Source organism: Cyprinodon variegatus, unplaced genomic scaffold (genome assembly GCF_000732505.1).
Source record: "Cyprinodon variegatus isolate N-32 unplaced genomic scaffold, C_variegatus-1.0 Scaffold63, whole genome shotgun sequence".
In the NCBI taxonomy this organism is placed as follows: Eukaryota; Metazoa; Chordata; class Actinopteri; order Cyprinodontiformes; family Cyprinodontidae; genus Cyprinodon; species Cyprinodon variegatus.
In genome coordinates this window covers 709,134-722,725 of record NW_015150516.1, presented here as the reverse complement: position 1 = coordinate 722,725, position 13,592 = coordinate 709,134, and the positions used below count along the sequence as shown (strand labels likewise).

Here is a 13,592-nt window from a genome sequence, read left to right as displayed (position 1 = left end):
TGGCACCCAGGCTAGGAAGATATCAGCACAAACTGGAATATTTGACACATTTTTGAGTTCGCACAATTGCGAAAAATGACAATGATTGGCTAGAATATTGGCTCTAAATGTGAATTATTATGTTTGTCTTTTTACTTATAGTTTATGATCTTTTATCTAGGTTACTTTCAGGTATAATCAAGTTTTAAAGTGAAGTAATTTAAAGATTATTCTTCCAAAATCTTCTTTTATGGCTATAAAGGTAAACGTGAACATCCACACATTTACTAGACTTTACTTTCAAAGGCTGCAGCTGCAAATCCCAAAGTTTAAAACTTCCCAAAACGAAGGGATTCTGTGATCCGTGAGAACCAACATGTGGCCTCATGAATCCCGAAGTAACAGGTTCCTCCGGCTGGAATCTTCGGAGAAGGCCAGCAGAGGCTCTCCCCGCTGACACGGGCGGGCAGCTGTTGGTCCCACAGATTCGCCGGATGCCTGGGTGTTTACCTACAGCCTCACAGCAACAGCTGGGCAGCCTCTTGAAATCAGATAGCAGCACCTCCGAGGCTCGATTTGAACGCTCCTGTGATTCATGCTGCAGACATGAAGCTCTTGTAGGAGGAGGGGTGTGGAGGGAGTTTGTAGGTTTATGGAGGGGTTAGTGGGGAAAGCATAAAGGAAAGTGACGGTGAGGAGCTGGAAGGAGGTTGCAGTCCAGCCTTGGAGCAGATTGCGTGGATAACTCCCATACCACTCTGGGCAACCTGCCCGCTCGCTGCCATTGATTCTCTGACCTTTTGGCCTGCTTCTCCTTCCCCTTCCTCCCCCTCCCTCCCCCCTCCCTGCTGTCTCCCTTACAGACCTGCCACCTGGAACGCCAGATGCCTTCGCCCAACTGTTGACCTGCCCCTACTGCGACCGAGGCTACAAGCGTTTGACATCGCTCAAGGAGCACATCAAGTACCGCCATGAGAAGAACGAGGAGAACTTCGCCTGCCCTCTGTGCAACTACACGTTCGCCTACCGCACTCAGCTCGAGCGGCATATGGCCACACACAAGCCTGCCAGGGATCAGGTGAGGCGGGGTTTCTCTGATTTTCCTTTCCCCTCGCCCGTTTCATTTCATCCCTAATGCGCTCCGATCCCTCGGAGAAGGGAGATCATTTTTTCTGATTGGCAATCATTATTAATTTTTCATGGCATTTTGAAGATGCAGATCCTTTAATGGTAATAACTTTAATTGAGGCCCTAAATGGTTTTTTGATGGCCCTCTCTGATATGATTTTCCAGCCTCGTGTTCACGATCGAATGATTGTGTTAATTTCCAATTTGGAAATTTTTATCAGCTCCTTAACTTCGCTCCACTCCTGGCCTTTAATGTTGTTCTGCTGCAGGCCTGCGGTGGCGGCACTCCATCACGCAGCCCCCCCGCCCCCTCTCCCTCCACTTCTAATTTCATGCACTGCATAAACATCTGTGTACGCTCGGATTTTCTCCCGCGATTTATGTCGTGCGTGCCCGAGATGTGACGCGGATCTGCTGGAAGTTAGCATGAATCACCTTAAAGTCCCGAATCCGGCAGTTACGGCTGTTTAACTCCACTTTCTACACATTCGGAGTAATTATAAGTTTTGAAATTGGAGCCGTAAATTTTAGGGAAGATGAAGTCTGAAAGTAATCTGTTTAGGATAGGGTGTTAAAAACAAGTTTAGTCACAATCTGGAGAGAGTCTGGAATTAGAGCCATCTATAAACGTTTTTAATCACCCCTAAATAACAAATGTTTCTCTAAATATGAATCTGTAAAGTAAAGAATGCTGGTATGAAAACATGAAGGAGCCCCAAGTCGCTCTTTTGGAGGAACCACGGTTTAGAGAGGAAGGGCTAATTTTTCCCTGTACATGGTCTACCAGGCGGGGTCTCATTTTGTCAGAAACAAAACGGCGGAGCTGCGGTGCCAGTACCAGATGATTGTGTGTACCCCGGCGCGTCGGGGTGTGCTGTCCCAGGCCGTGGGTGTTTGTACTGTTGTGCTCTCTGAAGCAAGGATGACAGGCTCAGGCTGCGGCTGATTTGATCAGATGTCAGCAGCTAGTGCTTTCACCTGATCTACCAGCTGGGTGTGAACGTGAGCAGATGGGGCCGGGCCGAGCGGGGGGCCTCGTGTTTACAATGCTCCCGCACCCCATCGGGGTCCGGTCAGTGGCCCCACAAAGGCGTTTAGACCCAGACTGTTTAAGCATTAATCCGTCAGATGAGCTTGAATTATGTCTTCCTTAGGTCCTTTTTTTTTTCTTTCTGCTGCTCTTTCTAATTACTGACTGATTAGTCAAGACAGACGCAACACGCATGTGTACTAAATGTACATTTGGTAATTAACAGTAAAACTGAGGAGGAGTGAGTCAGATTAACATAAAGAATTACGTCCTGATAGGTAAACATGCGCCGCGGTGCTGTGTCTTGTGTGTTTACAAGCATTAATACTCCTCCTTCTCTTAACCAATTAGCTAGAATATGACTAATTAGAGCTTATACATATGCAAACATCCCATCCGGCGCAGTCTCCGCCCACAAGCCATGAGGAGATCAGCCTGACGGTGCAATTGTGTCCCATTAGCAGCAGACGAAACTTTACCGGGCAGGGGTCCTCATGGGGGAGGTGGATTGAAAAGGGGGGGGAGCAGCTGTTGCTGTTTGTTTATGCAACTCAGCAACATGCGAGAGGCAGGTCCTCCACACCCCCACCCCCCCACCAGCCCCTCCGTTCTTTCCTCAGCTTGATCTCTGAAGGTTGGGGCTGTTTGAACAATTCCTCCAAGTCCTCCCAGTGTCCTGCACGCCGCCATCTGTCTCCCCTGGAATGTGGGCAGAGTCAGCAACACACCCCGGCATTTGTCTGGGCCGAGGCGTTCTTCGTCCCACACCTCCCACTCGGAATTAATTCTTCTGCTAAGCCACATTTTTTTGTGTATTATTTCGCCTTTTCTTAAGAGAAAAAGCAGCGTTTGATTGGATTACCACTGATGTTTACTTTGAACAGTGAATCAAGGCTATTAGGGGTTCTAGAAAGTGACCCAATTACTGCGCACCAGCTCTGAAGAAGAGGGTGCATACAGGTATGCGTGGTGATACTTTCTGAGCTGATTAGGCTGAAATTAATGAAAAAGTAGATCAGATCGGTGCTCCTAATGAAGACTCTAAAAAAGCCTCTTTTCATGTATTCTATTTTCTGGGCTGCCAGATTGTAAAGGCAGCCCTCCTTCTGGCCGCACATCCAGGAAATTAAAAGGTATGTGATTCTCTCTGTTATCGCCGAGGTAGGCGCAGGAAGCCAAGACGCCTTGTTGGCCGCTTAGAGAGTGTTGTCATGCCGACCGATTGTGAATATTTACTGAACTCTAACCCTCACTGTGTTTGCACCTCTACTTTTTTTTTTTTTTAAACATTGAATTTAATCCCTTTCCTTTATCTGTGTTTCCTCACAGCACCAACTGCTCAACCAAGCAGCCGGTAACCGCAAGTTCAAATGCACAGAGTGTGGCAAGGCCTTCAAGTACAAGCACCATCTGAAGGAGCACCTCCGGATTCACAGTGGTGAGTTACACCCAGGACGTTGCCACACTTTAGGAATGTGCAGGAAATCTCAGTTTTCTTCAGAGCCTGCCCACTAGTGATAACATAAGAACATCACAAAGAATGCAAATTCCTAGCAGTGTGTGTAGGTACAAGACTTGTTAATCCTTGACCTTAGGTCTGATGGATTGGTTGGTCAAATTAGTGTTGCAGTCAAGACCACACCAACCGAGACTAAGGAGTACGAGACAAGGCCAAGACCTTTAGAGGCCTTGGACTTGGTCTTGGACTCTAAATGTCTTGGTCTTGTCTTGGACTCGGTACTTCTTGGTTTTGGTTGGTGTGGTCTTTACTACAACACTAGGTCAAATGTGTAGGCACTGGAATTTAAGTCAGAAGGCACCAAGTATTCAAAATCAAGTCATTCATCTAGAAAGTTTGTCTTTTATGTTATCTATTTAAGAAGAAAAGTAAAAATGTTAATCCCTTTGATCCAAACTTGACTACCATTGAAGAAAAATTAAACTTCTACTATTAGGAGCATGAATTTCTTGCAATCTCTGAAACAGTATCTTTGGCTAAGGTTTTGTTGCTTTATGACAGGATGTAAAATTGTCCTTAAAACCTGAATATCTTTGGTTGATAAACAGCATCTGAGTGTTGCACCTTAATGCCACAAAAGGTCAAGCAAAGACCTAAGAGATGCATTTGCCTTTGGTGTATTGAAAGATTTCAGAACCGCTCTGTCTAAACTAAAGTAAAATGATTTCTGAGTCAAATTGTTTGAAACTGTGAAAACAGCCGAAATCAAAAAATAAAACTTAAACGGACCTCTTTGTCATTTTAGGTGAAAAACCCTATGAGTGTCCAAACTGCAAGAAGCGCTTCTCTCACTCAGGCTCCTACAGCTCCCACATAAGCAGCAAAAAGTGCATTGGCCTGATAGCTGTTAACGGTCGCATGCGCACCAACCTGAAGCCGGGCTCCTCCCCAACCTCCGCCTCGGCCTCGCCCACCAACACTGCCATCACCCAGCTGCGCAATAAGATTGAGAACGGCAAGTCGCTTGGCCTCTCCGAACACGGGAATCACATGAGCATCAAAACGGAGCCGCTTGACTTTAACGACTATAAGTTAATGATGGCTTCTCATGGATTTGGTGCCCCTGTTCCGTTTATGAATGGAGGTATGGGAGGGAACAGTCCACTAGGGGTAAACCACAACTCGACAGCTCAGAGTCCTTTGCAGCATCTGAGCATGGCCGGCCTCGAATCGCAGTTTGCTGGATATCCAGGTCAGTTGGGAAACAACCTCAGTGAGGTACAGAAGGTTCTCCAGATTGTGGACAACACTGTGTGCAGGCAGAAAATGGACTGCAAGCCAGAAGAGCTGTCCAAGCTCAAGGCCTACATGAAGGAGCTGGGAAACCAGATGGAGGAGCAGAGACAGGGGTTAACATCTCCGGGGGGGCATCAGGCTGGTCTTCCACTGGTCAATCACAACGGTGCCACCAAAAGCATCATCGACTACACGTTAGAGAAAGTGAATGAAGCCAAAGCTTGCCTCCAGAGCTTGACAACAGACTCAAAGAGACAGATTAGCAATATTAAACGAGAGAAATCCAACCACATGCTCGAGGGAGGTGTGGACGAGAAGGTGCCGGAAAACATGTTTACACCTTACGCTTGTCAGTATTGCAAAGAAACCTTCCCAGGGCCAATACCTTTGCATCAACATGAACGCTACCTGTGCAAAATGAATGAGGAGATCAAAGCTGTGCTGCAGCCCAGTGAGAATCTGATGGCTACCAAACCAGGGATATTCGTGGAGAAGAACTGCCATGCCTCCATTATGTCTGAGAAGGGACTCACTGGCCCCCTCAACCCTTATAGGGACCACATGTCTGTGCTAAAAGCTTATTTCGCGATGAACATGGAGCCGAACTCGGAGGAGCTGCTCAAAATTTCCATAGCGGTCGGCCTTCCTCAGGAATTTGTCAAGGAATGGTTTGAGCAGCGAAAGATGTACGAGTATAGCACTACCAGGACGCCACCACTAGAGCACAGGAACAACACAGATATGGTTGTCGGAACAAATAACCACCAAACTCCACCAAAAGACTCTTTGGCAGCTAGGTCGCCTGTGTCTCTTATCAAACCTGCCGACCGCATCACGTCCCCCTCCATCGCAGAACTCCACAACAACGTCAACAACTGTGATAACGCCCTCAGACATCTGAAGAACCACCAGTTTGGCGGTAACACCAAGTCTGCAGGTGAAAAGTTGGACCACTCTCGCAGCAACACCCCGTCGCCTCTAAACCTATCGTCCACATCTTCTAAAAACTCCCACAGCAGCTCTTACACTCCAAACAGCTTGACTTCAGAGGACCTGCAGGCTGAACCCCTTGACCTCTCTCTGCCGAGACTCATGAAGGAACCCAAACATGCACTGACTGTCAAAAGCAGGCCAAAAGTCAACAGCATCACCATCGACCACAACAGCATCCCTTCTCCTCGAGAGCACTTCGAAGAGCCTCTGAACTTGGCCTATCTCAAGAAGGATTTCTCAGGCTCAACTAACAATGGGAACCTTGAAAAAAGCACTAGCCCCATCTTTGGCATTAACCCATTTGCTGCCAAACCCTTGTATACGTCACTTCCACCCCAAAGCGCTTTCCCCCCTGCCACATTCATGCCCCCCATGCAGGCCAGCATACCAGGTCTAAGGCCATACCCGGGCATGGATCAAATGGGCTTCCTTCCGCACATGGCCTACACTTACGCAGCAGGGGCGGCTACCTTTGCCGAGATGCAGCAGAGGAGAAAGTACCAGCGAAAACCAGGTTTCCAGGTAAATGAGCCACCTGTGATTTTCGTGAAAAGCCCCAGGCTCACTTAGATTCTCTGAAATGTGCTGAACTAATTTCTGTGCTAATTAAAAGAGTCAGGAGAGAGAAAAGCTCACCTGAGGTAGGATGAACTGGCAAAGTCAATGGAGATAAACAGCTGGGACACCACCCTGAGGTGGGAAAAACCGAGATGTCATTAGCAGTGTAAAGGTTTATGATAATGATACTACCAGCCAACTATGGGGGAGCTTTTTCTTTTCGAAATAACCGCATCTTTGTGATGTTTTAATGCAGCCTGAAAAAGACATACATTTTTATCTACCGATGCATTAGTGCTCCCATCTTCCTCTATAGCCAGCCTGAGCTCAGTTATTTGTTATTAAATATGGGTGAAAGGCCTTTGTAAAAATGACAAAGGTGAGGCCCGGAGCAGTGCACTTCTCTAAAATTTCCTATTGCGGTTTTTGCCTGCATTTTAAAGAGAGCCGAAGCCAAAATGAGCTTCTTCACTACATGTGGATTAATAATGCACAGTCTCCATGTTCATTACCAGTGAATGCTGAAGGCTGTTTAACATAGAGGGAACCATTTTGATGAAAAAAAGTATTAATAATGTTTCCTATTCTAAGTTATTAAATTAGATTTTAAAAATACAGCTACAGGCGTTTAGTTCAAATTGATTGCAGAGTGATAGTGGTCCGTTCTTAAAACACAGTGCAGCACTGTCCTCACATTATCACACATATTCATTAAAGCAGGCTTTGGTGACTCAATATTGGCCATTAAGGTGCACCTTCTGATTATAATCATTATATGGGTTTGCAATTTCAAGAATGGCTCGCTGCGTCTCCTCTAATGTTGTAATATTGTCCTCCATCAATTTGAATTTAAGAGTAATCTTCATCATAAAAGGGGAAGGTTTTTAAGGAATGTGCAGAATTAACACCAGTTTAAAATTAGCCGGAGCTAGCTGTGTTTCATAACGAGAAGGCTGTCAGTTATAAATGGGAGATATTATTCCAGAGCTGAAAGTTTTATAAGGAATAAACGCTTGTGGGTGCCGGTAATCAAAAATGCATGAGAACTCACAGCATTGTGTTGAGTTTAAGGCTTTGAATGGTGTCACACTTTACTTTCTATGGCCTCAAAAATATATCAGCTTTCTTGTTTTGTTTTGGGTTTTTTTGTTTTATTTTTGCTCCTGGAAAAAAATTGCATCCGGTTGTTGTTCAAATTAGTTGGACAGTGACTATATTATGAAAATTGCTAAAAAAATTTGTGTTTTTATTTAAACCGTTTTATGTCTTAAGGGCTTTGCTTCTTGTACGACCAGATTTATATTAGAAATTAGCATGTTAGCTAATTTTTTTTGTTTAAATTTAGCAGATATCCCTTTTTATCTTCTATTTTTTTAGTATCCCACCAAAGATTGAATGGTAGCAAATCATACGTATTCAATATCAAGGCGATTGACCATTAAAAGAGGATTTTCAAATTAGCAATTAGCGTTTAGCTTGTTAGCAAATATTTATTTTTTTTTAATTTCTCAAAGTGACATATGTAAATTATATTGAGGGTAATTTGCAACATCTATACATGGTAATAGGTGTTATTTGCTGTATTAAAAAATTTTTTCTAAGAAAATACTCACTAATAATGCCTTTTGTTCTTTTAAAACTTATCTCAGAAGCAGAGCATTCTCACTGAAAAATGTAGCTTAAATAAACTAGCTTCTCAAATATCTTCAAGTAAAAACATTTTTTAATTATTGTTTTTTGTTAGAAGTAGATAAAAAACAGATTTCAAAGTAAATATTTATTTTTAACTAATTTTGCTGTTTTCTTTTTTTCAATCAAAGATAAGCAGCCTGTGTCTGACCCTTTGTTAATTATCAGAGGAAGCCGTTAGCTTATCACCAAAACTTTTATGTTTCTTTGTTTTATGTCTCATATCATAAATTAGAAAATTAGAAATCAGAATTTATCACCAAATTAAATTTAGGCATGTTTATTCATCTATTGTTCAAAGTCTGAGACTCTCCAATAAATATCAGGCTTTGATCGTTTGGCGCCAGATCAGTTTAGCATGTTAGCAGCTAACTGTTTTCAACAAAACATTTAATCTTAGTCCAGCCACTTGGTTCAGCTTAACATTTTGTGTGAATTTGGACAGTTTATTGTTTTGCGAAATTTACAGTATCCTAGTTTTTTTTTTTAGGATTTAGCTAATTAACATGTAGACTGAATTTCCTTTTTTAGCTTAGCTTTAGCTCCTACATTGGATAATTTGAGGATTAGCATATTTACCTTTAAGCACACATAACATTAGGATACATTTTCAATGAAATATTTGTTTCGTTGACTATTGTTTTTTGACAAAATGGAATAAAATAAAAGATTAATAATTTAACATGAAGCAAGAAAAATATCTTGGGCTTTTGTAATATTTAGCTACACACCTTAAATTAACGGGAAACTCCACTTTTATTTAAAAACCTCTCTTAAGCCTCTTAGGATTTATTTAACGTCACATTGCTTATTATTTTTTTGCCTTTTCTCTCTCTGTTCTTCTTCTCTAAGGGGGACCTTCTTGACGGTACACCAGATTACTTGTCAGGGCTGGACGACATGACAGACCCCGACTCCTGTCTGTCGCGGAAGAAGATAAAGAAGACCGAAAGTGGTATGTACGCGTGTGACTTGTGCGACAAAACATTCCAGAAGAGCAGTTCCCTTCTAAGACACAAATATGAACACACAGGTATATACTGTTCTAGACCCTTATTTTAAACCCCATGCTTTTTTTATTTTATGTTTTAAATGTTTGTGTTGCCAAATCCTACCAGTAAATTCTTATATATTTTGTTTGATCTCCCTTTTTCTCCTTTTTTTTCTGTTCTGTTCAATCCTTAAGCTGTATATGTAAACCAACCCCTAACTTGCTTCTTCATTGACAGGGTTAAGATGCCATGTGATGCATTTGTGTGTTCCTTTTTACAATAAGAGTAATTAATGCAGGTGGCCAAAGAAAAGGGAGCTGTACTCTTTTCTAATCATATCCTGTTAAAACCGTTTTGCTATCTTAAAAGATACACACCAATTCACCTTGATATATAAAGAAAAGGGGGAAAAGGAGCTTCTTAATGCTTTTATCGGCCCCATTATTGGCAGTAGATCATATCAGCAAAGCCACAGGAGCTTCTCAGTCCTGATAAGAAGTCTTTCATTATAGTTATTATACAGAGATCCTCTTTCACGAGGTTGCATCATTTATTTTATCAGCTATCAGTAGCTCAGAGTGCTCAAAGCTTTATGCAGCTGTCTTGCTATCTGCCTGAACAAAAAAAAGCATGAAGGGTGCACTTTTACCCTGAAAGCTGCCTCTTTTTAAGTTCTTTTTGAGCTGGCAGCTAGAGTTGCAGTGGCTGCTGTGCCTGGAAGGTGGAAGTAGCTACATTCGTTTTAGTTGTGGTGTCCCACAAGGTTCTGTTCTCGGCCCACTTTTATTTACTATTTATTGGCATCTCGGGATTAGTTTGTGGAGTTCTAAAACATCTCTTGCAGCCTAGCATGTTTGAATAAAACATTAAAGGTGTTTTAAGTACCATTTGTTTTCGCCTTAAGGAGATCTTTGCCATATCCCTGAACTTGATATGCATTTAGAAATTAGGATAACGTCTCGCTCCATAATCTGTCCTCCCATAGTGAAAGGAACTTAAATAATGAATGTGTTTGCTTGCTTTGACTTTTGTAAGTTGTTGTTTGCTGGACGGGTGATACATCCATCTAACGTCTCGTCCCTCTTCCTGTTGTGTGTCCGCAGGCAAGAGGCCGCACCAATGCCAGATCTGCAAGAAAGCCTTCAAACACAAACACCATCTCATCGAGCACTCGCGGCTGCACTCCGGCGAGAAGCCGTACCAGTGCGACAAGTGCGGGAAGCGCTTCTCCCACTCGGGCTCCTACTCGCAGCACATGAACCACCGTTACTCCTACTGCAAACGGGAGGCCGAGGAGCGGGAGGCGGCCGAGAGAGAGGCACGTGAGAAGGGCCACCTGGAGCCCACCGAGCTGCTCATGAGCAGGGCGTACTTGCAGGGCATGACTCCTCAGGGCTACCCGGCGGAGCTGGCAGAGCGCGAGGCCATACTGAGGCACGACGGCGTGAACGGAGGGATCAGGGCGGAGGGACGGAAGGAGGTGGAAGGAACGTACGCAAAGATAGGACGGAGGGATGATTTTGAGGAGGAGGAAGAGGAGGAAAGCAAGAGCATGGACACGGACCCGGACACGTTGAGGGACGAGGAGGAGAACGGGGAGCACTCAATGGACGACAGCTCGCTGGACGGCAAAACAGAAACCAAATCGGATCACGAGGATGCGATGGAGGACGGCATGTAATAAAACGGAAGGACAGGGGGGTGGGGGACATTTTTTAATGAAGCTTCCCATCTTAAAGTTTTCATTTTGTCTCTTTGGGTTCAGTATTCTCACCTGCTCGGTTTAAAACGCCGTGTTTTAAGCTGCACGTGCCTGAAGCTTCAGGGAAGCTCTCTTTGGGACGACGTCTGCCTGATAGGGACGGGGGACTCAAAAATCAATCCGAAGTTACGGGAGGCGCGGGTTTGTGAAATAAGCTGCATTATGCAAACCGAACAACAAATAAATGAATAAAAAAATGTACAGTACTAAGGCCTAAAACAACGTGTGGTGCTAACCTCCTGTGTTCCATAGTATTTATAGCACAACTAGTGACTTGTACAAATTGCACTCCGCTTCTATAATCATGAACAAAAATAATAAAAAGTATTGCCTATGTATATATTTATACAGTGTTGGAAAAGAGCAGTATTACCTGCACTGCAGTCCTTCAGTATTACCACCTACCTGCGTTTTTTGGTGTCGTCCTTATTTCTTGAAACATCTCCAGCCGCACTGTTTTAGGCCTCTTGAATTGAATCAAATGAAGGAATTTAAACTGTTTTTTTTTGTTTTGTTTTTCTCAAAGAAACTTTAAAGAGACCTTTGTTTTAAGGGAAAATGACAGTTTATGGACGGAGCATAGGGGGAATAAAAAGAAGAAAAAAAATGAAGGAAGAAGCCTTTGTAAGGTGTTTTTTGATAAGAAAAAAGAAGCCTTATATGCAAACCTTTTAACCTGTGTGTTTTTCTGCAAGTGCCACCCTCGTATTGTGTAAAAGGACGGTTCGGTTTGTTATTTTTTATTCTTTTTTTTGGTTTTGTTCTTCTTCACCAGCTTCAGTATTATGATGAGATGGTTCACCGTTGTTCTCCGAAGCACCCGTGTCAGTATTAAAGACGTATAGGCAGCAGTTTTTCCTTTAGTTTACATTATGTTGTGCAATGTTTTCTCAGCTCTTTTTCTTTTTAAACTCTCAGTATTACAACCAAACCGTTTTTTGTTTTTTTTTTCCTTTTTTGATTATTTATGTGGCCCATTTTATATTTCCTAATTTTATTTATTTCATACTGTTGTGTACAGTACTATAGTTCTTCAATATATAGATATATTTTAGTAAAAAGGAACATGTTGTCGATCATAGGGGCAAATTTTACGTAAAAAAAAAAAAGAGCATTTATTGTGTTTTGAAACATTGTGAAGTTTTATTCTTATTTTATTTTTTTTTTTCTTTTACTTTCCAGTTACTGGAAGAAAAAATCCAAAATTTGGGAACTTTTATACAATTGTGAAAACACTGTATTTTCGACTGAAAAAAAAAAAAAATTCCACTTTCTTCATCTTTGTTTTCTTTTTTTAAGCTGAAAAAAACAATGAAGAGGGACTGTTAAATACTATGTATGATATGATGACTGAAGAAGAAATCTTTCCTGAAATGTCTTTGTAAAAGTATTATGGATTCTTAATTTGTAATTTTCTCTTGAAGATGACCCTGCTCGAATAAAAAGTAGCCAAATTACAGAGTACTGAACCCTTCAGCACTTGGTTTTTCTTGCCATCCAGCTCCTCTTGCACCTCCTCCTCCTCTCATATGCACGTTATTCCAGAGCTGCAGCGGCAGGAGTGCCTGCTCCTCATTATTATGCTAATTAGATACAGTTTCAGTGCTCATTTTCAGGCGGATCAAAGCGAATTGACCTCGGCGCTGCTGCTTACGTCTCACTCAGATGAAGCTAAACATAGATTCCACATTTTTCCACCTGTTTATGCTTTAAACAATAATCATCAACAAGTTTTTAATAATTCATATGCTTCCCTCTGTCAGTAAGCTCCTACAGAGGCGCACCAGCACCGTAAACACAAAATAAGTTTTAATCCGCCGCAGAAAATAGTCCCCCTTGAAGCTTCTGCTTCATTATTCTGAAATATTTAAGCAAATAAATTGAATTTTAATGTTAGATTAATATTTTTCCTTTTTTAAAAACTTTTTAAAAATAATTTCAAGTGTTACACTTAGTTAATATTTAAAAAGGTACTTTTAACAAATATCTTCACAGTATAGAGATTGGTATAGAGATTCATCATAGATTGATTTATTTGAATTATTTACTTTGTGGGATAAAATCAATTTTTTCTTCCTGAATAAAAAAAAAAAAAGATCTGAATTTAGATATTTTTAAAAAATCAAGTACTTTTCTGTTTTGCCAGGCTTAAAAACTCTATACTTTAAATCTCTAAATGTATTCAAAATTAGTTATATCCAAGATAATCAATAATTTTCTCCCGATTTAACAAAAAAAATCCTTTCATAAAAAAAAAAAAACACTCGTACTTATAGATATTTTATTGTTTTAAAACGTGTATACATACACACAAATATATATATACATATATAGAGAGAGAGGTTTGTGTTTTGAGGAAATATTTTGGATTATGTAAAAAAAATATTAACATTTCATTGATTTCTTGCATTAAAGATAAAACATTAATCATTATAAACAGCAATTAAACCTTTTTTCAAAATTAAATTCAGATTTTCTTTTTTATTGATCAGTTTCTTTCAATATTTTTATTGATTCTGTCCATATTGGCTCAGTAGTCGTGTAAATTAAACATATATTGATAACCTTCAACACTATCATTAAAATCCTTGAAATATTAAAACTAAATCTATTCTTCTGAGGCTCTTTGCACTGGAACTACAAATCTGAACACTTGGGATTAAAAAGAGATTTTAAATGGAAAAGCTGATGAGGCAACAAATGTTT

The 13,592-nt window shown here is 41.4% G+C and overlaps 1 protein-coding gene across 5 annotated transcripts in view; it reads left to right on the top strand.

The window, feature by feature from the left end:
- zeb2 (zinc finger E-box binding homeobox 2) overlaps window positions 1–12,350 on the top strand; it is an 86,041-nt gene extending 73,691 nt beyond the window's left edge. For 3 of the 5 annotated variants that reach the window (XM_015371687.1, XM_015371688.1, XM_015371686.1), the window contains exons 6-10: window positions 843–1,057; window positions 3,467–3,575; window positions 4,402–6,407; window positions 8,985–9,165; window positions 10,228–12,350. In XM_015371687.1, the coding sequence (XP_015227173.1) occupies window positions 843–1,057; window positions 3,467–3,575; window positions 4,402–6,407; window positions 8,985–9,165; window positions 10,228–10,805 (3,089 nt within the window). In that variant the 3' untranslated portion in view covers window positions 10,806–12,350. The remainder of the gene's footprint in view (window positions 1–842; window positions 1,058–3,466; window positions 3,576–4,401; window positions 6,408–8,984; window positions 9,166–10,227) is intronic. The other 2 variants (XM_015371690.1, XM_015371689.1) reach the window with 1 other exon arrangement.
- The last annotated feature ends 1,242 nt before the right edge of the window (window positions 12,351–13,592 follow it).